Source organism: Magnolia sinica, chromosome 15 (genome assembly GCF_029962835.1).
Source record: "Magnolia sinica isolate HGM2019 chromosome 15, MsV1, whole genome shotgun sequence".
NCBI classification, from domain to species: Eukaryota; Viridiplantae; Streptophyta; class Magnoliopsida; order Magnoliales; family Magnoliaceae; genus Magnolia; species Magnolia sinica.
Genome location: NC_080587.1, coordinates 69,301,537 through 69,328,363, shown reverse-complemented (window position 1 = coordinate 69,328,363; position 26,827 = coordinate 69,301,537). Strand labels below are relative to the sequence as shown.

At 40.6% G+C, this 26,827-nt stretch overlaps 1 protein-coding gene across 2 annotated transcripts in view; it reads right to left on the bottom strand.

Moving 5' to 3' along the window:
* The window catches only part of LOC131226646 (uncharacterized), a 55,841-nt gene that overhangs the window by 7,940 nt on the left and 21,074 nt on the right, over nucleotides 1-26,827 (bottom strand). The window contains exons 4-11 of one of the 2 annotated variants that reach the window (XR_009161956.1): nucleotides 20,620-21,244; nucleotides 20,200-20,341; nucleotides 19,243-19,603; nucleotides 18,606-18,716; nucleotides 17,945-18,302; nucleotides 17,459-17,572; nucleotides 16,785-17,357; nucleotides 15,612-15,749 (exon numbers count right to left, since the gene is read on the bottom strand). Coding sequence is in view for 1 of the 2 variants with exons in the window: in XM_058222240.1 (XP_058078223.1) it covers nucleotides 15,524-15,749; nucleotides 17,945-18,302; nucleotides 18,606-18,716; nucleotides 19,243-19,603; nucleotides 20,200-20,341; nucleotides 20,620-21,244 (1,823 nt within the window). In the remaining variant the exon portion in view is untranslated. Of the gene's footprint in view, nucleotides 1-15,523; nucleotides 15,750-16,784; nucleotides 17,358-17,458; nucleotides 17,573-17,944; nucleotides 18,303-18,605; nucleotides 18,717-19,242; nucleotides 19,604-20,199; nucleotides 20,342-20,619; nucleotides 21,245-26,827 lie in introns of those variants that run through there. The other variant, XM_058222240.1, reaches the window with a different exon arrangement.

Below are 26,827 nucleotides of genomic sequence, written 5' to 3'. Positions count from 1 at the left end.
TTTGTTATTGGACTGTGTGATTTTCTAGACTTTTCTCCATCCTTGGTGCTTGGTTTCCTTGAATCTTTGGCACTTGAAATCTTCAATATTGTTCTCCAAACATCCAATTCTTCATCGCATTCGAGCTTGATCTCTTTTTGAGCTTTAAATCATCCATTTAATCTTGTATTCATCTTTACATCCAAAATCACCTCGCATGTAGAAAGCATATCTATTTAGATTGATCAATTAATTAAATGCATCCGAAACTAGTGCAATTGAGAGGATAAATATGTAATATTTAGGCTTGATCAGTGGCATCGATCGGTTGTGTACTCATTGTAGTAGACAGGGACATATTGTGGATTATTGTTGGTTTCTTCATGGTAGACCTCTAAGCCGAGCTTCTAACTCTGCAGCTTCAGATGGCAGAGATTCTCAGACTACTGCAGGGGGACATGGTTCCTTACTCAGCTTCACAAGCAATTCCATCAGCTATTGATGTTGTTCATCTCCCAAAATCCAAGTATGATGATTTGTTAAGAGATGTCACTCAAAATAAGGCCTCCTTCTCCACTTCCTTAGCTCAGAAAAGTAATACACCCACTGCTCTTCATACTACCTTTGCATCAAGCCATTAGGTCTTTGATTTGGGAGCTACCAATCATATGATAGGTACACCTGGCTCTTTTTCTCCATTTACTACCAATTTAAGTTTAGGACATGTGAACTTGGCAGATGATACTCTTAACTCCTATTAGGGGTAAGAGTATTGTATCTATTTCCCTGTCTTTTTCCTTGTCATGTCTTGTTGGTGTCTAACATTACGTCTAATTTGCAATCAATTAGTAAAATAACCAAGGACTTGAATTATAGTGTGATCTTTTAGCCTGATCATTGTGGTTTTCAGGATCTGAAGACAAAGAAACTGCTTGGTGGTGGATGTGGACATGAGAAGGATGATGTATACATTTTTCATTTTAATACTTCGAGTGTCTTAATGTCCAAAAGGAAGACTTTTATCTCTGGCATCGTAGGTTTGGTCATCTTTCGAGTATTGCAGTCTTTATTACCAGCGTCGGTCGAGTCTAGTGATGTTAAAATTTTAAAGTGTAAGGCTTGTGTTTTAGCCAAACACAATAGTTTGTCTATCCACCTGTGGAGAAGCGTTCCAATAGAATTTTTTTCCTTGGTTCATTAAGATGTTTAGGGTCCAATCATTCAGATGTTTAGGGTCCAATTCCAATTGTTTCTAATTAATTCATATAGTCTCATTTATTAAAGATGCATCTCCTATGATATGGATTTATTTGATGAAAGCAAGAGATAGAGTTAACTCTATTTTCAAAGCGTTTCATAGTTGGGTTAAAAATCAATTTAATGTGAGTATTAGTCCTCTTCATATAGATAATGCAAAAGAATACATTTTCCATACTATAATATCTTATCTTCAAGGGCATGGTATTGACTCTCAAACCACATGAGCATATACCCATTTGTTCGAAATATCGGTATCGCATTACATATCGCATCCTTGGGATACATATACGTATCGGTTATTGCATAGGATATATCGTTTGTATCGGGTAATTTATTGTACTTTTTGGGAAACATGGGTAAACATTGGGGAAATGGTTGAATTTTTCAATGAAACTTCAGGGATTGTTTAAAAAGACCTTACTGCACACTTTTAAATCATAACATCTCTAAAAAGAAGTGCACAAAATAAGTTTCCTTTGTATAGGGTCCTAAGCTATGCATTGTCTGACTGAACTAGTGCAAGTGTGCAACTATAATCAAATTGAATGCATAACATTTAGAGTGTATGTGATGATTATTTCATCAAGCACTTCTAAATATTTCAAAATTAGTCTCAATTGACAGCTGGTAGAAGGGAAATTTTGAAAAAAAAATTAATATTTTAATAATTTTTTCAATTAATTTTAGTTAAAAATGATTTTTATTTTTCGAAAATTGGCAAGGACTTAACAAATCAATAGATCAGCCCTCATACATGCTTGATTTCATGTTTGGAGTGCACAACATTGCAAGCAATTTGGAAGAAATTGGGAAATTTTAGAATTTTTCCCAAATCGCACCACCTACACTCAATTTTCGAAATTAGAGTATATGTGATGACCATTTCATCAAAACTCCTAGATACTTCGAAATTAATCTCAATTGATAGCTGGTTGAAGGAAAATTTTGTAAAAAACATGGAGAACATGAAGAACCAATGGATATCGAAATCAATATCTAACTCCATGATTTTTCATGCAAAAAATGAAGAGGATTTATAACCATTTGACACTGATTTAACATAATTTCAACAAAAAAAGGGGATCGGAAATTGAAAATGCTCACCGGATCGAACATGTGGGATATATCGGCACTACCTTTACATTTCGTATCGCACAAGTGGGATACAAGATATATCGTGGGATATATCAGCCGATATCGTCGATATTTAAAACATTGCATATAGCCCACAATAAAATGGCATGGCTGAAAGGAAGAATAGACATTTTTTAGAAGTCACTCGGGCTCTTATGGTTGGAATCTCTACTCCTAAATCTTTGTAGTCGGATGTTGTTCTTACCGCCTACTATCTAATTGTACTCTTCTCACTAAAGTTCTTGCTGAAAAGTCTCCCATTCAATATTTTTTGGACTTTTATCCAATCTCTGACATTCCCATGCATGTCTTTAGGTGTGCATGTCATGTCCATAATATTAATCCTCTTAAAAACATTTTTTAGAGAAAACTAAAATTTTGTTGAAAAAGATCGCAAAGCGAGAAAAGAATACAAAGCTCAAAAAGCCCTAACAAACAATTAGAGGGGGAGGGCAGACGAGGATACCTTAATATAGACCACCCATTCCTTGACTAGCCTTATAACATTAGAAATCACCTCATTCACCCCCACTTCCACATTCCGGAAACATTGTCCATTCCTAGAACCCCAAATAACCCATAACACGGCCATAATGAGCAACCACCGAAAAACTTTATGATTCTTTCCAGCTCCTCCATGACACACCCATAACAGTTCTTCGATTGTTTTCGGCATAACCCAATCCACCTGAAAAGCAGAAAGAAAATAGTCCCATGCTATCTTAACAAAAGGGCAATGAATGAAAAGATGGTCAATTGACTCCTCATTCCCCGTGCACATCAGGCAGATATTAGGGAGAACCATCACTCTTCTTTGGAGGTTGTCAATAGTTAAAATTCTTTTCTGGCCTACCAACCACAAAAGCAGCAACCTGGGAAGGGGCCCCATAAAACCATTGATGAAACAGATGAGATGGGACTGAGGAAGAAGGCAAAGAGGAGAAGAAGTAATATAGCGATTTAGACATGGACTTCCTAGAACTATTAATGGACCAAATGGCCTATCCTCTTCCATCTGCTCTAGCTTTACCGACTACAGGAGGGACAACAAGGTTGCAAACTCTTCAAAATCGAAATCAGTTAGGTTTCCGCGGCAAGGGGGGTTCCACGCAATCGACTCCCCAACCACAGAATAACACTCCACACGAACAAATTTGTCGAGGGTAAGACTAGTGACAGCAGGAAAAAAAATCTGAAGTGGCTAAGTCCCACACCAAACATCAACCCAAAACCGAATACGAGATCCATTACTAGCTTTGAAGGAAATACCCCTGCTCACCAACTGATGCGTGGCCATAATCGCTTTCCAAACTCCTGAAGTTTTGTACAACAAGGATGCTTTGACATACCAGTCACATTCCTGCACCCCATACTTGGTTGTAAATTGTAATTAAGTTCCTCCAAAGTCATCTTCTTCCTCGCGGAATCTCCATATCCATTTCCCCAGAAGGGCTAAGTTCGTAGTGACTAAGGGTTTTAAGACAGCTTCCCCTTCCGTCATTAGCTTACACATCTCATCCCATCTTTGTAAGTGAAACCTCCTCTGTTTCCTCGCCCCATTCCATAGGAAATTCCTTCTAAGCTTTTCAAGTTTTTTCTAAAACTAAACTCGGGCATCCGAAAAGAGACGTGAAGTAAACAGGCATATTAGAGAAAGCACTTTTTATGAGAGTTAGGCGACCCCCCAACGATAAACATTTGCACTGCCAAGAAGCTAACTTCTGCTCAATCTTCTCAATTATCTTATCCCACAAGTGATAGTTGGTTTCCCAATGCAAAGAGGCAAACCAAGATACTTAGATGGGAAGGATCTAGTTTGGCAACCAAAAGCAATCGCCAACATTTGCAACTACAAACTTTCCACATGGATGCACAACATTTCGGATTGTGCCGCACTAATCTTCAATCCCAAAACCGCTTCAAAACAAACAAAAATTTTCCGTAGATTTTTCACTGATTCCACTTTTTGCTTCACAAAATAGAAGCGTATCATCTGCGTACTAAAGATGACTAATGTTGCTATGAAGACCCACAATCTAGAACCTAGCAAAAGCCCATTTTCCTCGCCTTTATAAAGGAACATGCTCAAGGCCTCCATAACCACCACAAACAAATATGGTAAAAGAGGATCTCCCTATTAAAGACCACGGGAAGCCTTAAAAAACCCCTTAGGCGACCCGTTCACCAGAACAAGAAACGAGGCAGATTGAATGCATGATTTAATCCACCCTCTCCACTTACAGCCACAACCTAGCTTGACAAGCATGTAATCTATGAAGTCCCAATTAACATGGTCGTAGGCCTTCTCAATGTCTAACTTGTAGACCACGCCACTCTTCCTTTCACGGTATTTGGAGTCGATGCACTCATGAGCAATAAGAGCGATATCCAGAATTTGGCAGCACAGGACGAAGGTCTCCTGGTTTTCAAAGATCACTTTGGAAATGAGATCCCTAAATTTGTTAGCTAGGATCTTCGCCAAGATCTTATAAGGGCCCCCTATGAGGCTTATAGGTCTGAAATCTTTCAACTACTCGGCCCCTTCCACCTTAAGAATGAGGACTATAAACGAATCCCCCATTTCTGCCACAAAATATGCACATCCTTCCCCACCGCGTGCCAGAATTTTTTATATAAAAAAATAATTTTAAAAAAAAACGCTAAAAGGGAAACCGTCAAGTCCCGACGCCTTATCCCCACACAGAACCAAGGTTGATTTGACCTCTTCTTCCGACATCGGCCTTTCCAAAAAAGACATCATTAGAGGATAGCCGGCGAAACTAAAGATTTTCCAACCTCGGTCTGTCTCCAATGTCACCTAAAAGAAGGTTCCTATACAATGAAACACTAGCCTCACAAATATCTTCCTCCTTTGTGATAGTTTCCCCATCAACCTGCAAACTATGAATTCTATTAGCCCGGGCTCTGGCACTTGCGATATTGTGGAAAAAAACGAGTGTTCTTGTTCCCATCCTTAAGCCAAATCACTCAAGATCTTTCCCGCCATCTTATCTCTTCTTCACTGGCCCAGGCCGCGTACCTATGGGATAATTCCGTCCTCTTTAAGCGATCAACCTCCGATAGACCTGAATCTTTTTCCGCCAGGTCTAACTCATGAATCTCTTCAGCAAATTTGTCAAAAACCCCCTCTCTATCCGAAGACCTTTTTCTTCCATACTTTCAACCTCTCCTTCAGCAATTTGAGTTTTCTGGCTAGTCTGAAACCTGCAAAGCCTCCCACCGAGAACAAGGACCACCAATCTGAAACTAACTGGTCAAAGCCTTCGATCTCCATCCAGGCTAGATCAAACTTAAATGGTTTCGGGCCCCAATCTTCCTCATCAATGAGAAGAACAATAGGTCTATGATCAAAAATAGCCCTCGGCAAACCCTACTGATAAACCAAAGGAAATTTCTCGATCTTGTCAGCGATACGAGAAACATGTCCAAACACAACAGATAGGATTTTCTTAACCATTGGACCACGTAAATCTAACACCTAGCACCCCCATCAGAAGATCCACTAGCTCATGCCGCCCAACCCAATCAAAAAACTTTTCCATACTTTTAGTATTCTTACCCTTCCCTGATTTTCATGAGAAAAATGCACCACATTAAAATCAATCCCCTGTGCACCAGGGAGCCCCTCACCTTAACATGATTCTATCCAACGCTTCCCAGAATTGCTCTTGAACCTTATAATCATATGGCCCATACATAGCAGTGAAAATCCAAAGGAATTCCGAGAAAACTTCTAAAATCAAAACCGAAACAGAAAAAATCCCCACAAAAGAGTCAACTCTCTTCCATCTACCAGTGGTCCAAGCTAACAAATGCCCCCTGCTGGACCAATGACATTAAGCACAACCCAATCTTTAAATTTCACACCCCAAATAAAATTGAGCATACCTTTGTCAAAAGACTACAGCTTGGTCTCCTGGATAGCAATGATATTTGCCTTCGAATTTTTGCAATTTTTCTTGATTTAAGCCCTTTTGGTCTTGCTTCTCAAACCTCGAAAGTTCTAGGAGAAAATAATCATTGAGCACTCGCTCTTCCCCGTTCTCCCCTTTTTCCTTCCCAAGGAATTGCTAGCATTATCATAGTTGAAGGAGCATTCGAGTCTCGATAACTCACGGCAACCCTTAGGAGGCCTATTAGCCTTGAATTGTTGAACATCACTGAAGTTCAAAGATGCTCTGGCTTGAGAGAATTGAAAGAATGCATGCACATCCTCATCCTTGAGTCCATACGACATCCCTATTAACCCGCCTACCCTTTCCAGCATGTCCTTGGCCCATCTATGTTGTTCTGTAGAAATCTTGTTATGCACTTCTTGTCCAATCAGAGCCCTGGCAGAATTGTCGATAGTTGAGTTGGATTGCAGTTTCTTCTCACAAAGAGGAGTAACATCCAACGAGTCCTCGAACATTTCTCCATCAACATCCATCTCAGCCAGCGGTAGAGCACCGTCACACACGTCTGCCTCGCTTCCGGTGTTCGCGTCTTCTCTAGCAGTCAACATCCATCAATCCTCCCCCATCGCCATAGGAAGATCGTCGCTACCCTCCAGAAAGATAGGAGTATCTTAAAAATAAATTGTCAAATAAAGTTGTCAAATGAATTTTCTTGGGATATTCATCTTCACAAAAGGGATATAAATGTCTTGATCCTCTTACTAAAAAGCTTTTTTATCTCTATGGATGTTAAATTTATGGAAGACGGACCATACTTTTCTGATAGAAAGGAGAGACATTCTATGATTCTTCATGTTCCTGCTTGAGTCCAATAAGATAGTGTTTGTCTTCTAAATTTGATAATCCTAGAAACAAGGTATTTCGTCTGAAGAAAGCAATATGTGGGTTGAAGCAGGTGATTATTATTGGTTTCACTCATATCTGTTCTAATCATTCTGTGTTTGTCTGTTGTTACCATGGTTCTGAATTTCAATATCAGTCAACGTATCAGCCCGAGGGAAAAATGATACGATATGGCGTCGCATATCGGGGTCATATCGGCCCATATCGGTCAGATTTTTTTAAGCAAAAAAATAATAATAATAAAATAAAATATTAGAATAATAGAAAAGAACAAGAGAGAGAGAGAGAGAGAGAGAGAGAGAGACCCAAGAATCTATCTTTTTTTGTGGTTTGAGCACGTATCGGATAGTGTATCAAACCATTCTTTAGTGAGAATGTTGTCTGTCGATTTTACCTGTTGAAGGTCAACTAAATGGGCCCTAATTCAATGCAAATCAAGTATGATTTGGTGAACTAGGGCCCATTACATTGAAATACAACAAAAAGAAGATGAAAATACAAATAGGAAAGTGAAGACAATTTTTGCATAATAGTCCACTTCACTTTGATTTGTCGAATATCATTCAAATCATTTGTTTTGATCACAAAATAGGTTTAGATCTAGCCTAGAATGAGTTTTTAAGCTTCTTCAATTATTTAAATGAAAAAAGGAGTCATTAGTGAATTTAAAAAAAAAAAAAATCAAATTATGACTTTTGTGGGCGTATCGGCCTGTATCAGTGCCAATTAGCCCCGTATTGGCCAACATGGGCCGATACGGGTCATCAGGCTGATATGACCTCATATCGCATATCGGCTCACGCTGATACGAATACGATATGGCCGTATTGGCTGAAACGATACGGATATTCATATCCATGCTTGTTACAGAGGATGATGTTAATAGCATACTAGAGCTGAAATTATATCTAAGCAAGGTATTTTATATTAAAGATTTGGAATTGCTAAAATACATTCGTAGAATTAAAGTCTCTCCGTTCAACAAGACCATAGTTATGTCTCAACGGAAATATGCTCATGATTTGTTGACTTCAACTGAAAATCTTGGTGTCAAACCTATTGATTCTCATGGAAGTTAATAAAAAGCTCAGGGCAAATGATGGAGAACTTCTTAATAATTCTAGCATGTATTAGAGCTTGGTTGGCGGATTGATATATTTAACAATTACTCGTCCAAATGTCTCATGCAATGAGTTTGATTAGTCAGTTCATGTGTGTTCCCCGTTCTAGTCATCTTGAAGCCATTCGTTGCATTTTTCGCTACATCAAATCCTTCCCAAGGTGTGGTATCCTCTTTGGTCATCACTATAATCTTGATATTGCGAGGTATTCTAATATGAATTGGGTGGGTTCCCTGAATGATCGTTGCTCTACATCCAGCTATTGTACTTTTTTCAGTGGCAATTTTGCCACTTAGAAGCAGTGCTTTAAATATCGACAATATCAGCCGATATATCCCACGATATATCTTGTATCCCACCTATGCGATACGAAACGCATAGGTAGTGTCGAGATATCTCACCTATTCGATCCAGTGAGCATTTTCGATTTCAAATCCATGTTTTTGTTGTAAATCACGTTAAACTAGTGTCAAATTGTTACAAATCTATGATTCTTCAATTTTCCATGAAAAATCATAGATTTGAAACTTCGATTTCGAGATTTAGGGGAGATGGGTCAATTTGCGAAAAATTGAGAAAAATCAAAATTTCTCAATTTCTCACAAATTAGTTGCAATCATTGTATCTAAACACAAAATTAAACATGTAACATGATCTAGTGATTCTTCTTTTGCTTTTGAACGTATTGCTTGTGTTTAATTACATGTCTTCTTACATTTATAAATTATATGAATAGACTTTGAATATACTTACATCAGTTTAGTTGGAAAGCGCATATATTAGGACCCCATACAAAGGAAACCCCTATTATGTGCACTTTTTTTAATAATGTTTTGATTTCTAAGTATGTATCGATGTCTTTTTCAACAATCTCTGAAGTTCCATTGAAAAAATCAACCAATTTCCCAATATTCTCATGTTTCCCAACAACAGCGATACGTTACGCGATACAACCGATATATCTCATGCGATAACCGATATGTATCCATATTCCAAGGGTGCGATACATTATGCGATAACAATATTTAAAACATTGCTTAGAAGACTAAGAAGCAGATAGTTGTGGCACAGTTTAGTGCTGAGGCATTGTATCGTGCTATGGCAAATACGATATATGAACTTATGTGGTTGAAAAGCTTTATTTCTAAAATAGGATTTCATACGAAGACTCCTGTGCTGATATATTGTAACAATCAAGATGTTATTCACATTGCCTTTAATCATGTTTTTTAGGAACGCGCAAAACATATAGAAGTTGATTGTCACTTTATTCATGAGAAGGTTTTACAGGTGTTGTTTTCACTCCATTTATTTCATCTTCCGAGCAGTTGGCAAATATCTTTACAAAGGTTCTTACATTAGAAGTTGGATGACGTGTTCTTGGCGAACTTGCATAGATATCATGCCTCAGCTTGAGAGCGAGTGTAGGTGTATGTGCGTGTAGGCCTATGACTGGGCCCAAAAGTACATACACCAGGGCATTGTGTTATGGGCTTAATCTTAGCCTTTTCCCTTTTTTTTTCTCTTTGTTTTATGTTTTCCTTATCTGTAACCTAGTCTTTCTTTAGCTTTTCCTTTATAATAAGGGCATATATGTAATTATACCTTCTCTCCTATTATTATATCGTATCATCACAAAATAAGATAGTATCATCTGCAAGGTAAAGATAATTAATTTGGAAGTTGGCATTTTCCACCAAAAAACCATTAATTAGTCCTCCCTTAGCCTTCTCCAACATTCCGCTGAGAGACTCGGCCATTGGTGCAATCCACTTGCAAAAGATGGCAAAACACACGAGTAGCAACGATGAAGGTAGGAAATACCAATAGAATCAGTGTGGGACAATTGGATTACACAATATTGTGAGCGGCTCAAGAACAAAATGGCTATTACCCTGTCAATGAAGGGGCCACGAACATCTCAACAAGATCCCAACAATAATTCGAAATCGAGGAATTTAGCAGGATATACAATTTCCTTCGGCGAAATTCACTAGAAAAAAAAAAAAAAAGGAGATTATGGTGATAGAGAGCGACTGCAGTGGCGATGATGGTGGTAGGAGATGGGTTCGTAAGTTATAAGCAATAAAGATGGCGATGGTGGTGGGTGGGTAGCTGTAGAGGATAGACAGTTGGAGGAAGAAGGTGATGGTGGTGGATGCCAGTTGAACGCAGGCTAACTGCAAAAGGTGGAGAAAGTTGAAATGACTTGAAACTAAAAGCAGTAGAGCTAGACTACTAGAGAGTCTAGGCTGGATGTCTTTTAATATGGGATGGAGAAGGTCACACAAGATTTGAAGAGGAATGGCCCACGAGCTTATGGCCTGCTTCAGCGAAATCACCAGCATAAACTTTGAAACACGAGCGTCTCAACAAGATGCCAATTGTTAACTTTGAAATCGAGCAATTTAGTAGGATCATATGGTTTCTTTCAAGGAAAATAACCAGAACACAGATTATGATAGACAAGGGCGACTGCGGTGACAATGATGGTGGTAGGAGATGGGTTCCATCAGTTATAGGCAATGAAGATGACGATGGTGGTAGTAGGTAGCTATAGAGAATAGACGGTGACGGATCTCAAAGGAGGTAGGTGATGGCATTGCGGCGTATATCGGTTGATCACAAGCTGATTGAGGAAGGTGGCTATAGTTCAAATGCCTTGACACTGGAATAGGTAGGGGTGGAGAGTCTAGACTGGATGTCTTTTGATATGGGATGGAGTGGTCACATGAGATTTGAAGATGAATGGTGAAATGCATGGTTGAAGCAGTTGAGAACAACTAATTTGTAGAGTTGGATGTGATAGGAATGAAGATAATCGGTATTAAGGGATCAAATATTGGGTTGCTGGGATTTGAAGTCTTGGTATTTGCAGTTGCATAAGTTGTAAAGCAATGAAGTATGGAGACGATTTGGACGATGGTATGTTGTGGGATATGGCTGAAGGATCTGATTGAATGTAGCTCAGCAGTTGCAAAGATAGCAAGCAAAGGAAGGACGGTGGTGATTCAAAAATAGAAACGTGAAGGTCTAGGGGTAAAAACAGAGACAGGAAAGATACGGAACTTTTGACAACTGGTAGTAAATTTTGGATGATTTAGAGGCTGAAAACTTAGGTAAGATTTATGGGTGTTTGATGGAAGACATGGATGACTGGGACTTCTGTTGAAATGGTAGCACAAACGGCCTATTTGGAGGATATTGATGGCTGAAAATAAAAAAGTGTGATGGATCATGGATGGCTGCGTGATTAACAGTTTTGATCGTTTGTGAATGATGGGCAGAGCGTTTAGATTGGGTTTGAGGCAAGAGGCTTGACACTTTCCCAGGATAGCTAAGGATGGAAGCAGCAGATGTGCTGTGAAAACTGGACTGCTCGAAGCAGCTAAGGATGGATGACATGAAGGACGGCCCATTTGAAGCAGCAGTCTGAACAAGATGGGATTGGATGGGCCTAGTTGTCATGAAAACTGTAGTGAGATTTTGTAAGGTTTTTCTTCTTTTTTTTTTTTGGTTTTTTCAAAAAAAAAAAAAAAACAGGAGGGGGCTGTCAGTGTCACATGTATCCCAAGTATGGTCAATAGTTTCGAAAGTATCAATGCTACATTGAAACTTATAACAGCGATATTTTCAAAATGTCGCATTGTATCGATATAAAGTCAGTACAATGCAATATTTTACAATAATATCCAGTGACTTCTGGGTGTTTTGTATCTGCAAGATCGATACCAATTGTATTGGCCAATACTATTGATTGTGCAAACACTGCTCCAAACTCACACCATTTTTATCCCAATCTCATTCATCAAGTCCCCTTATGCATATGGCCTTAGAAGCCTTTATATAGGCTTAAAAACAAAAGATAAAGATATAAAATGATCATTGAAATCAAGATTTTACTAAATCATATCCTGAAGATTGACATTTAAATTTCAAATCCAAAATGGGAAATATCATCTCCTAAAAAATTTCTAAATCTTAAAAGAGCGCACAAAATAATTAGAATATACCTAGTGTGGGCCATTTTACATCTAGCCCCACAATCAAAGGGGATCAATCTGATGGATAGTCCGGATGCATCACTATCTATAGGACAAAGTGATGGGGACATCATGTGTATGCCCCCCACCCTACGCATGTACTCAAGGAGGAGGAGGGCCCCACTATCGATCTGGATCGACAATGGTATCTATGGATGACCTCTTACTTAGGGGGCTGTGCTATGAAGCATTGGGGTGGACCCGATCATCATATGGATTCCACCATTGAATCTCATGATCGTGGCCCACTACCCTAGATGATCTAGGATTTTGAGTTTTGGCTATTATCGTTATTAGAAACATCATGAATAGTTTTGATTGCGTAGATTAGTTATTATTTTAGTTACTTCATCTCTAAGTATTAGTGTGTGCACATGGCGCGAGGATAAAATTAGTTTTTGGGGTTTAAGGTTTTCTTATAAATAAGCAACCCCATGTAGGTATTTTTCAATGAAGTTTATGAATAAAATTTTGCGTTTTTTCTTCTCCTCTATTTCTCTGAGTTGAATAATCGAATTGAGTGCGAAACTCTCCCTTCCTCGAAGGGCTAACTACTGTGGTGCGAAGCCACAAGCATCCCAAATCATCCCCACTTCTTACACCCCACATCCATCATCTTCTATATCCCTCCCATCTTTAAATTCACCCTTTCTAGTACCCAAGTTCTCTTCCATAGTAAATTTTCATATTCTACCCCATCAGAGGGGCTGAAACTTCGGCGGAGCACCACGCACAAACCAGACAGCGGATCGACACAAAATTTGGTATGAAAGTGGGCCTCCCCTAGACGATCCTACCCTAGGAATCGTTTTCTGATTTCGTGGGCCCCACACACGTGCGGACAAGGAATCATGCACGTGCGCCCAGGCTTAGTTGTTGTCCATGTGCGTGGATCACCTCAGGTTCCATCTTTCCTCAATTTCTCCTCTCTCACCTTAATCAAAGGCCTTAACCCTAGATAATCCCAAACCGGACAGCGGATTGACACAAAATTTGGTATGGAAGTGGGCCTCCCCTCGCCAATCCTACCCTAGGAATCATTTTCCGATTTCGTAGGCCCCGCACACGTGCGGACAAGGAATCATGCACATGCACCCAGGCCTGGTTGCTGTCCATGCGTGTGGATCGCCTCGGGTTCCATCTTTCCTCAATTTCTCTCCTCTCTCGCCTTAAATCAAAGGCATTAACCCTAGATAATCTCAAATCCAAGTATTCCCAAATTTGCAAACCCTAGGTTTTCCCCCGAATTGAAACATGGTGAATCTCTTGAATTGGGGAACAATTCTTTGCAAGAATGGATGAATCTTACATTCCTTCGGGCATTGTTTGATTTATAATTTTACTTGATCCAACCCTAAACTTGTGTAGGCTTGGACCCCCATAGATTCCCCTTGTTGAATGTTTGATCGTATGTGGGACGTGGAATTTTGTGATTGTTTATAATTGGTATGATCTAAAGTTTGAAATCTTGCATGTCATATTTAATTCCATGTCCTGCATCACTAAGCCATGCCACATGGACCATAGAGCACAAATCATGCTGGGTCATCTACTATGGGAACCTACTCCCCACAGGTGACTCCAAGCACTGGGAGCCAGGTTTACTACCATGGGAACCTACTCCCCACAGGTGACTCCGAGCACTGGGAGATAAGAGTTTGACCATTTTGCACTCCAAATGAACAAATTCAAATACCCATATCAAATTATCAATAGATTTGAACTCCTGCTTTGGCAGAATTGTAATCCTGTGAACAAATCCATGCACCTTGTCAAATCTAAAAGAAGCAAGATATAGAACGGCCGCCACTATTACCATTTGGTACAGGCAGTAATGGCTGTTACGGCCTTTATAAATAAAAAATAACCTGTATTGGCCCCGTAATGGACCATTACGAGGCCGTTACAGGCCATTTTTCCCGTAATGGTTGATACAACCCTGTAACACATAACAGTTCCCAGGGTTACCAGCCATTACGTAACTGTTATTTAATACCTTGAAAACAAGTTTTTCCTTGAAACATTTAGAGATGTCCAGATTCACAAATTAGTGTAGCTGCAGGAACAAATGGATGCGGATAGATTCCCCCATAACGACTGTTACAGCTCTTTTTTTTTAACCTGTATTGGCCCCATAAAGGACTGTTACGGGGCCAGGCCTTTTTTTCCGGTAATGGTCATTATGGCCCTGTAATGCGTAGCAGTTCCCACAGTTACCAGCCATTACGTGACCATTTTTATTAACTTGAAAAGAAGTTGTTCCTTGAAACATTTATAGATGTCAGGATTCACAAATTAGTGTAGTTGGCAGTCACATAACGGATGCAGATAGATTTGTCAGTCAACACAGACAAACTCTTAAATCTTGTCTTGGACAATTTCACATTTGATTAGCTTGTCTGAACAAATTTGTAAGTGTCGGTTGAAAAGATGTGTTAAATGAATAAATGATTCCTCATTACTGATTGAATAAATAAGTCAGTGATTATTCATTTTTCGTTCAGACATCATACCATAGTGCCTGTAGGGAGGATTGAGGAATCAAGGTCCAGTCAAGAGTCAAGATGGAAGCAAAATTTAGTATGCTAGTTGTGGCTAACCCAAAAAAAAAAGCTATGCTAGTTGTGACTTCTATTACAACTAAGATACATGCATAGTAGGAAATGGTGGAAATGTTTAGGCTTCAGATAGAATGAAAATAATGAACTCCGAACTCCTAGCCACCATATAAGCATGCTAGAGTTGAGGTTTCAAGTTTGTAGTTTTTATTACACCGAAGATACATGCAAACTTAGGAATGGTGTAAATGTTTAAGGTGTGGAGAAGAATGTAAATGATGCACTAAACTGATGAGTGGTCCACACATAAGAAAAGTTAAATGGATTTGAAGGAACAAACCTGCAACTTCCATTTCCACGATATAAAGGCGTAGCATTAATAACATTCGACCAACATTGCAACGAAAGAAAATTGACACTGAACTGTGTTTCTAGTTTACATGCAAATGAGGAAATAGTTACTGAAACATGGCATTCTCCTAACAGGAAACTTCCTTGTTACACGCTAACTATTTCAAGTCAACGCTTTTTATAAGGGAAAGTACATGGCAATTATATACTTCAGGAGACAAACTTCCATAGAGATATAAAGAAAGATGATATCTTACTTGTTACAATATTCATCGAATATCTGCCGAAGTTTGTTCGGTACAGTATAAAGACCACCAACTTCTATAAAAGCAGCAAACATTTTTGGATTGTAAGGGTATATCTGGAGCCCCTGCAACATGGTCTTCCATGCTTTCGAGAGTTTTGAGTCCTTAAGATGCTTCTGGAACATTCTAACATAATGGTCGAACAAATATTCAAGATGAGAACTCTGGCTCCTCCTTTCTGAAGTCAAATACCATGATATAATCATTACTCAGCAAGAAGGATCTAAATATTATGCGATAAAATATAGAATTCAATCTGAGAATGATCCTGAAAGTAATATATTAAGCAGTTCTCTTCCATTCAGTTATAACTCACCATTTAAATGATCAGATAGCAAACATAACAATTTCTCCAGATCTAAATCTCTACAGACTGCTACAGCTGACAATGGGTGAGGTTCAGTTCGGGTCCTAGAGTACCCATACCTAGGTTTATCGGGTTTGGGTCTTAATGGGTCCAGGTTCTTTTGAACCCAAACCTCATCTTTTAGGACCCGGATCCAATCAAGCTCAGGAACCTGTCAGGGTACGCATCGGGTCTTTTGACCTTGGTTTCGATTTGTGTTCAGGCTAGGTTTGGGTCAAACGAAGTCATTTACATGGCCAGGTCCACCCAATGATGGATTAGGTCACCCACATGTGTGCCACTTCAACATATGCACCATGTGTAAATTGGATTTGTTACATGTATGTATCTTAGAATAATTAATATATTCAATACATATTGTTACTGTTAAAATTAACTAGACCCAACCACAACCTGGCCATCCTAACTTTTTTAACTGGGTCCAAGATGGTCACCCCAACACCTGAACATGACTAGACCCAATGTCCCAACCTGATTTCTAAACAGGTATTAGACCCGGGCACATTAAAATTGGGGGAGGTCCATCGGGAATCACGGATTCAGGTAACCGATGACAACTCTTATGGATTGAACATGAAATACTGAGCTGCATTATGCATATGAAAGAGTATAAAATATATCACTAGCAAATTGCCCAACGAAGTAGAATCTATGTAACGCGGAGGTGCATACGCCAGTGAGACGTGAACATGCATGACAACAAAATGCCCAACAAACTAGAATCTATGTAACTTTGAGGAGGTGCAAACACCAGTGGGACATAAACACACATCAGACAGCAACCTAGGAAAATAAGATAAGTGAACATACATATGGATTAATGCAGTGCCACCATCAGCAACTTACCCTTCTCCCAACAATTCAGGATCAGCTTTTAAAAGGTAAATTTGCAAAAGTTTTTTTATCAGCTGCCCACCAGGCATCAGCATTCTTCTTGGAAACCGGCCATGGCAGGGGCTCACCTTCACAACACTCTCATGCTGACACAGTACCACCCACTACTAAAACCCAGCCTAAGTCCACTGATCCATGTTTACCAAACACCACTTGCATGCCAATATGGCCATTCCCCACACTGCATGTTACTCAACTATTATGCACTACTGACAATGGAAAACTGGCAATGATTAGGGTCTATACAAATAGAAGAAAACACTTCGTTTTAGGCTTCAGTGCCAATAAATAAATAAATAAAGCGTAAATAAAACCAAGATTAAGAACCACATCTGTAAAAGAAAAAGAAAAACTTTCCAGTCTCAAAAACTCTCTTCCTGAAAACAAAAAATTGTATTAAAACAGACTTCATATCTTTCAGCTGTTGAAGATATCAGCACATTGCCTGCTCGCTCCCTCCCTCCCTCACCTGTGACCTCAATGTTGAAACGCAGCTTATATCCCATTCAGGTACGGACTCAAACCCTATAAGATAGATACAAGAATGCTTAAATACGTGGGAGAAGGTAAGTTGGGTTGAATAGCATCACCCAATTTCGGTGAAGTAGCCCAGTTAACACAGGTACCTGTGCCATTATGAACCTTTCTTCAGGCAAACAAATTGAGTATGGGGGCTTAACAGTAGATGTAAAGTCTAAACATGGCAATCAGAGGAGACAGATGAATGCTTTCAAGTTCACCTGTTTACATGAAACATGGGAAAATTACAGGATCCTTAATAACCTCAGTGCCTAATCAAATTGTGGAAGATGTCGTGGCAAACAAGGGGGCATAGAGGTGGAGTCGCTCGTGGGGAGAACTCTTTCCCTTTATCTCTTAGTCTGTTGGGCCTTTGTTGCTACCCAATTTATTTCCTATCATTTTGTAATCATTTATTGATGATTTCTTATCATTATTAAAGAAAATGATACAACTATATTAATAAATACTATTCTAATGAACATTAGATGAAGCGCATGTTCGAGAATAGGGGCATGAAGCTAAAACTCCTATCATGAAAAATCTGAAATTTTACGGAAGTAAAGAAGCAGACATGGAAAGGGCAAAAATACCAGGAAGAGTCATGGAAAAAGCCTCTACAAAAACTGCCACACCAGCACCCCATCCAGCAGTCAGGTCTTCAAATAAAGCAGCTGAACAGATGAAAGCAATAGACTGATCCTTTATATCTCCCCGCACCCATGCAGATCGTAATTTTTTAATATGTTCTTTAAATCCTTGGCGTGCTCTCAACAATTGCAGACTTGATGCTTGGAACTTAAAGGGAGTGTAATTTACACGACTTCCCAAGCAGGATAGAATATGTATTGCACGTAGAGCTGATGATTCTGAAATACTGTCAGAGGTACAAGCAGCAAGCTCCATTTCAGCATACCAAAAGTACAAAAGAGGCGCATTTCCTTGAAGATCCTGATCCATAATTTCAAAAGGTAACTACAAAATTGCTTGATAAACCAAGTCCAAGTATGAAATAAATCCCAACTCCCATGAGAATCGCATTGCGACAATCTAAACGAGGAACATCTATACAATCTCCCAATTATTTTCCAATTTTCATAGCATCTTTATCGCCACAAGCACAACAGAAAAAAGACTAACCCTACAATCAGAAGTAATGCATCTCTTTTATCCTTAATTCTTACTCGCTAGCAAAGACACACACATACATCCTACATCAATGCAATTCATCATCATATATAGTTTGAATCTTACCAAAGGGAGCCCTTCGATAGACGACAGTGCCATGTCAAATATCTTCCTGGCGAGATCAATATTCCCAAAAGCAGCCTCACTTCTAGCATAGACTCCACAAAGCAGCAAGTCCTATCACAACAAATTCAAAAACATTCAGACACACAAAACTGGGAAGTAGAAAGTAGCTAGTTGCAACAACAAAATGACTCAATATCGAATTAGGGTCATTGTCAAGGTTTAAGTGTAGACAGGACAAGCTATTGAGGTAGAAGATTCAAGAACAAAGTACTTGAATTCTAAGTAAAATCACGCTATTCATCCTTCTTCTTTTTTTGACAGATTATTCAACTAGAAGATTCAAGAACAAAGTACTTGAATTCTATGAAAATCCCTCTGCTCATGTCTAAGCTTTCAATGAAGACAACCCAACAAGGGTAGTTTGTAGTTTGGAAGTCAAACAAAGGCTGCAAAAGTAGCATTATCAGTTTTAATATGCGAAAGGAGCGGTAAATCACCATTACAAAGAAAAACTCAAAACAAACATTTTGAGTGAGCAATGTAGATTTAAGTTCAAATTTATTTAAAACTACAAACAAAGACACATGATGGTAAACACGAGCGTAATGAATTGGACACGCCACAAGAGGTTCCATACCTGCCGATCATTTTTCAAGAGCAATTTAGCTAAAGATCGTGATGGCGTAACGGAGCAGGCACAAGATTTCATTCGTGTGGTAAATAGCTCTTCAGCAACAAGAACAGCTTCTTCCAGGATGTAATTACGCGGGAAAGCATTTAAACAAAGCAAGATTGCATTTCGTAGGAATTTCATGATATTAGTTCTTCTAGATATATCATCTGAATGTCCCAAAAGGGATTCTAAGTTGAAATAACTTGAACTGCTATCTGTCCTAGTTAGCACTTCATCGACCTTCCTCAAATCTTCTAAAATTGAATATGGTAGAGTCTCTAAGCTGAGGGTATTTTCAGCCCAACTTGGACTATTCGTGCACAACCTGGAAACAAAGCAAACGAAGCAGGTCAAAGATATTACATGTCATCTCACACCACAAAGAAACAACTACAGAAATATATATATATATTACAGAGCAAAGAGGTTTTCTAATCCCACACACGTATGGCCAAGCCCAAGCCTGCCCAGGACCCAGACATGTGCCAAGTGGTACAATGTGCCAGACCAAGTTGTCCAACCACTGTCCTGGCCCAGGTATTAGGCCAGTTCACTAATCAGATGGACCACAGTGTACAAACCAAAAACAAGATGCCTGGTGCGTTCAACATAACAAGTATGCCCTACCTGATGAGCAGATCATCCTGTTTCAGTACATTTACATGTTGGGGCCCACCCAATGAACATGTACGCACACAATATACAGATGTATGTAAATTGGTAACCAAGTGCTGAACGGCTGTATAGCGAGCACAAGTTACAGGTACCATGCACACAATATCTGTTGCACGGACATGTAAATTTGCCTATACAAGAGGGGGCTAAATCTCATGGATTGAAGAAAGAGAAGAAGAAGAAACTAGAACTCGACAACAAAGTGAAATGGCATCCTATAGATAGTCATTTTAGCATATTACAAACCGTTGAGAAATTTTCCCGCCAAAGAAATCAACGACTTGGGACACCAAGCAGAAACGGGCCTCCTCTGAGTGCAATGAAAATAGATATTCGCTGACATCTTCAAACAAGATGACTCTCGAGAGTTGTTCATCACCTTCTTTACCTGCAGTTTTATAAGTAGTCAAGTACAAAAATAAAAAAAAATAAAAAAAAAAAAAAACCTGACTCGTCGAAAAAAAAACACTGAGCTATTTAACAATAAATTTCGAGTAAACAAGTAGCTATAAAGTGAATGAAAGTGCGGCCATGTAGAATGTTATAGGTAAACAGGATGTAGAACTAATAGGAAGTAGAATGAAAATGGACATTGAGGACTAGAAACAAAAATCACCATGAGAAAACATCTAACTATCTATATGAGGAAAAGAAAGAAGGAAGCACCAGAAATATCACGCACAGGCATCCATTGCTCACAGTCCCGTGATGACTCTTCTTCTGACCATCTATTCCAGGTAGATGAGTCATTGATCTCAGTGTCAGCTTCAGTGTCAACACTAATACCTAGCTTCTTCAGCAAAGATTCAACGTCTTCTTCCTGCTTCATATTTTCAGTCTCAGAAACTTCTCTGATATCTTCATCAGTGACAACACCTGCTGCTAATTTCTCTGGCTCTTTGCTAGTTTCACTGTTCTTGGATAGAGGCTCCAACCAACCAGTCCACCCACCTACTTCATTTTCTTCAGAGGTATCCTCTATAATGACCTTCTGCCTATTTTCCTCCTCTTTTTCCAGCCATGCAGACCACCCAAGTGCTCCATCTTCCCCAATTCTTGCACCATTACCATTCCAGAAGTGCTCAAATAGTCTTTGCTTACTTTGCTCAGTGAGAAGCAAAGACGGGCAAAATAAACTGTACTCAATCTCGGCTTGAAGTAATCCAGTTGCTAACTCTTGGTAGCCAGCTTGCCACTCGAACCTGCAAAGGCTAATAAATACATCAACCAGACCAAGCTCTAGTTGAACAAAAGCAGGATCTGTTGACTGTTGTTTGCCAATTTGCTGAACCTGCATCAGAAACACGTAAAAAGAGATTAATATAAGCACCGGATTGATTGATGCTGTGTAACTTATGTACTCTATAGCTATCATACCCAAATAGCAGATGTGTAGGTTTCAACCATAACTAATTACAGATCATCACCATCATCCAAGCCTAATCCCAATTACTTGGGGTCGGCTACATGAATCCCGTTCCATCATTCCACTCAATCAAGGGGTTTGGAATGTCATATTATTCAGATTCATGAAGAAAGTTACAGCATGAATTTGATGCGGCTGCCAACCTGACGCAACCCTTGTCCTTTATGTTTGATGCCGGGCTGGGGACCAGTAATGCGAGCGCAAAACTCCCACAGGCGCAATGTGCTAGACTATTACATGGCTGATTACAATCAAGTGCTATCTAATAGTCAATTACAGATGCACATTTAATATTCTACATTTGGGATCAATTGTGTAAAGTTAGTTTATTCGGCTTAGTGGCTTTTATGAGTGCCCACTGCTGTGCAATGCACTAGACTATTACATAGGCTGATTACAATCAAGCGCCGTCTAGTAGCCAATTACAGATGCACTTTTTTTTTTAAAGGCAACAAACTGAAAATGCATTAAACTAAAAAGAGAAGAGAAACAAGGAAAGGAAAGAAAAGAAGCAGCACAGAAAAGGGGGGGTCAAATCTGCTGAGACAGCAGAAAAGCCCCTAACTGCCTAAAAAACTAGGATCTAAGTTATTCAATTCCTTAACATTTGTAGCTCATTCGATCACCATCTTTTTAGCCCTAGATCCCACAGCCTTAACGGTAGAAGAAAAATCATCGAAGCATCTTTCATTCCTTTCTTCCTAAACAGCCCACCAGATAGCAAGAATGGCCATGCGCCAGATGATGGATTTGATCCTCCCAAGATTGAGACCATTCCAAGAAGAGAGCAGATTGACGGCTGATTCAAGAGTGCACCAACTAACCGAAAATCTCTGACAAAACTCTGCCCAAATAAGAGAAATGAAAGAGCAATGAACCAGCAAATGGTTCACTGATTCTGGCTCACGCATACAACATAGGCAAATATTTACGATCTGCATGCCTCTCTTAGCCAGGTTGTCAATAGTAAGGACTCTATTACGACCCGCAAGCCATCCAAAACAAATGAACTTAGGAGGAACTGGGTACTTCCATATGAACGGAGCAACGTCATGCGAGATGTGCGCCGCAGGATAAATGAAGGCATATAGGGACTTGATGGAAAAAGAACCAGATTTCTCCAACAACCAAACAAGGTTGTCGGGCTGAGTAGGGATAGGCATTGTCTTAGAAATGCAGTCCTGAAGAGCCGTAAACTCCCTGGCTTTCCTATCGTTGAGATTTCTGGTGCATCTGATGTCCCAGACAGTTTGAACTGGCGTGAGAGAGCAACATCTATTGATAAGGATATCTTTGTCAGGAGAAAGCCGGTAGATTTGAGGAAATTGAAGTTTTAGAGGCTTTTCCCCAACCCATAAATCTTCCCATAACCGAATAGAAGAGTTGTTACCCAACACATAGCTGTTGTTCTCTATTACTAGATTTTTAGCTGTAAGAACTCCTTTCCAAATGTGGGAAGCCTTATAATACGGAGATTCTTTAGGCCACCAACCACCGTGCAAAGAACCATACTTCCCTTTGTCAATCGAGGCCCATAGAGCGTCCTTTTCAGAGGCAAGTCTCCAAGCCCATTTCCCTAGCAGCGCCGAATTCATGACTTTCAGATTCTTAACATTAGCACCGCCCTCCCTGAACACTTTGCAAACTTCGTTCCACTCAAGCAAATGAATCTTCCTCTGATTTTCCTTACCAAACCACAGAAAGTCTCTTCTAATTTTGTCGATAGACTTTAGAACTGGGCCTGGACATCTGAACAGCGACATAAAGTAGAGGGGGAGGCTAGTAAGGGCTGCTTTGATCAGCGTCAGCCGACTGCCCATAGATAAATAGCGGCATTTCTAAGAAGCCAGGAACTTTTGAAACTTGCTAATGAACCTCTCCCACATAGATTTCGGCGAGGGTCCCACAGAGAGGGGAAGACCAACAAAGGAAGTTGGAAACGTATCTACGTGGCAATCGAGTGTTGTTGCAAATGTCCGGAGAGTCTGAAAAGGAACGTTAATTCCAAGCATATTCGATTTGCTCATATTGATTCTAAGACCAGATACCTCTTCAAAACAGCGCAGGGCAATAAGGAGGTTCTCGATGCATTCAGCCGATGCGTCAGAGAAGATAAGGGTGTCGTCAGCAAACTAGATGTAAGGGGATCCGACAACCCAGGCATCGCAATGCCGCCGAGAAACCTAGTTCCCGCCCTCTGATGAACATTTTAGACAGCACCTCGCCGACAATAAGGAAGAGAAGAGGAGAGAGGGGGTCCCCCTGCCGCAGCCCTCTCGAGCTTTTAAAGAAGCCTCTAGGGGATCCATTTAGAATTATAAAAAAGTGGGCCGAACCAATGCAAGCAGCGATCCACCTTCTCCACCTGACCCCGAAGCCCATCTGAGAAAGCATATAAAGAAGAAAATCTCAATCAACGTGATCATAAGCCTTGGCAACATCCAACTTATAAAAAATACCTTTCGACTTAGACTTGTGGCAAGAATGGAGAACTTCATTGGTGATAAGAGCTCCATCCGTAATCTATCTACCTTTGCTGAAAGCATTTTGATTACGAGAGATGAGATTCCCGACAACTTTTGAAAGCCGAGAAAATAAGATTTTCGCAAGGATTTTATAGGGGCTCCCTATCAGACTAATAGGTCTGAATTCAGAAAAAGAGCTAGCTCCAACCACCTTAGGAATAAGGGAAATGAATGAAGCACCAAGCCCTTTCGATAGTTTACTTCTAGCGTGGAATTCCTGGACGAACAGAAGGACGTCATGGCGGACAGACTCCCAAAAATTCTGATAAAAGCTAATTGGAAATCCATCTGGCCCTGGAGACTTGTCCCCTCCCAATGCAACGACTGCAGCCTTGACCTCAACTTCAGTGAATTGGGATTCCAACAAGTCAGCATCAACAACCTCCAATCTGCTGAAGGAAATATTGTCTAAGCGCGGTCTAACCCAGTTTTCAGCCGACAGAATGTCTTTGAAATGAGTAATGGCGAGATTTTCAATCTCTTTTTTATCCTCAACTCTGTTCCCATTATCAAATATGTTGATGATGGCCTTAGATCGGGCATGCATATTAGCTATATTATGAAAGAACTTAGTATTTTTGTCACTCTCAGCAATCCATCTAACTCTGGATTTGATCCTCCAAGAGGCTTCTTCTTCAAGGGCTCCGTTCGAGAGGTCCTGAATAATGCTAATGCGCCTGGATAGGGATTCTGGCGAGATCGGATTAGCTTCATACTCCAAATCAATTCTCTGGAGTTCGACAAGAAGAGCTTCGACTTCGGCCTCTCTCTTCTGAACCTCCTGCTGACGCCATTCCTTCAGTTTGGATTTGAGAAGTCTGAGTTTGCCAAGGAGCTTGTGGCCAACATAACCCTCCACCTGGAAGCTAGACCACCAGTCAATTATCTTTTGTCGGAGACCCTCTGACTGGAGCTAAGAGGAATTGAACCTGAAACGTTTCGAACCCCAGTTGTCATCCTCCACAGATAAAAAGATCGGACAATGATCAGAAGTGGTTCTCGGCAAGGCAGTTTGCTGAGCAGATGGAAAAGCCTCAATCCATTCAGGATAAACGAGGAATCTGTCCAAACAGGATTAAATAGGAGGCGATCGGCCATTGGTCCAGGTGAATCTAGCTCCTAAAAGCGGCAAATCAATGAGCTGTTGAAGCTGAATCCACTCGAAAAACTGAAGCATTGCAGAGGAAGGCCTTCTCTTTCTGGAGTGTTCTTCTGCAAAGCGAGTGACATTGAAGTCGCCAGCCACACATAACGGCCCTGAAAAGGATTGTCTGGCCTGGGTCAACTTGTCCCAGAAGTTTGACCTGACGGAATCAATATTAGGCCCATACACAACGACACAAGACACTGAAAAGAAGAATACTTATCTTGAAGTTTGACCGTCATCGAACACCCGCCGCTAGATGAAGACAGGAGGTCTCCCTTGGACGATTTCCAAGCAAAAAGAATCCCACCCGAGCTACCAACAGCATCCAAAGAAAGCCACTTGGCGTCGTTCGCCCTCCACAAGGTAGCCAACAGATTATCCTTGAAAAGAGAAACCTTAGTCTCCTGAAGACACACAACATCAAGATTTTTCCTACTAATAGAGGCTTTAATCAGGCTCCTTTTATATTTGGAGCCGACCCCCTTGAATATCCAAGAGATTATCTTCATTGGCTAACCACACTTCCCCGATTGCCCCGTCTCCTGGCTTTGGCTTTTGAAGCAGAGATAAACCTTGGACTGGCTTCCAATTGTTGCAGCTCGCGGCTACTAGAAATCTTGGCTAGATGTTTTACTGGAGATCTGCACTTTTCGATAGGTCTGCCTCTATTCTCTATGCACTGAAATAAAGCTATGTAATCCTCCAACCGATCCCCAAAGGACAAACCGAGAGACCTCCCAACCTTCCCGATAGCTTCTCTTGTCCATCGTTTGTTCTGAATCTTAGCTAAAAGATCAGATTTATTCCTCTCCGATGGCAATGGCTCGATCTGAGTATCAGCAATCATCTGCAGAGGTTCCGCCATTAAGACGTCACTGGACAGGTTGTCTTGGAATAGCGTGATTGGGCTTAGCTTCAAAGCATCAACAAAGGGATGAGAGGAATTAGAAGGGGAAATGGGGGATACTCAGAAAGGCTACAATTGGACATAAGTCTCCCAGCAGAGCCGACATCTGGGTCGAAGAACGGACTCAGGTTGGAAGAATGCATGGGAGTGAGAAGGATATTAGGTGTTTTCCAAATAAGGGCGGGAGAGCCAGGGCGATTGAGATGAAGAGGATGAGAATCGCTGGGGGGGAGGACGAGATTAGATGAGGTAATGGCTAACGGGTGAGAAGATGAAACGGGTTGGGTGGGTTGATGAACGGTGGAGAAAGTATCAGCAGGAGTCAGGTCCAAACCCAAACAGGAAACTCTGCACGGATAGCAAGACGAGGAGGGAAGGGCCTGGATATCTACCACGTGTCCAAGGCTGGGCATGGATGACCAGCAGCACGCGCCCCGCGTCCCACGTTGCATGAAGGGGAGGGAGAGACTGACAGGCTATTAAAAGCCCCTAACGACGGATGACAACGTGGCTCACAAACCGACGAGCGGACGGATATATCTCCCAGATAATTGGCTGCCTGCATGTCCTTCGACCCTGAATTCTCTGCTCGGTTGCTACGCGTCAACGGAGCCATTGTCCTTGTCAGGGCGCACGATGGACGAGGTGTTGCAGCTATTGGAGAAGACGGCTCGACGACTCCACATCTCCCGGGCAGCAAGGGTGCAATCATTTCGTCTACTGGCAACAGTAAGGCTGTCAAGCTTCGGCAATGGTAATCCACTGGAGCATAGGGCTTGTGCACATTCTTCTGAAGGCGACGGGTGGTTCTTCATCGACGTCGTCGGGGGACCTTCTCTGATTCACCACAGATCACCCCACCGAGGAAG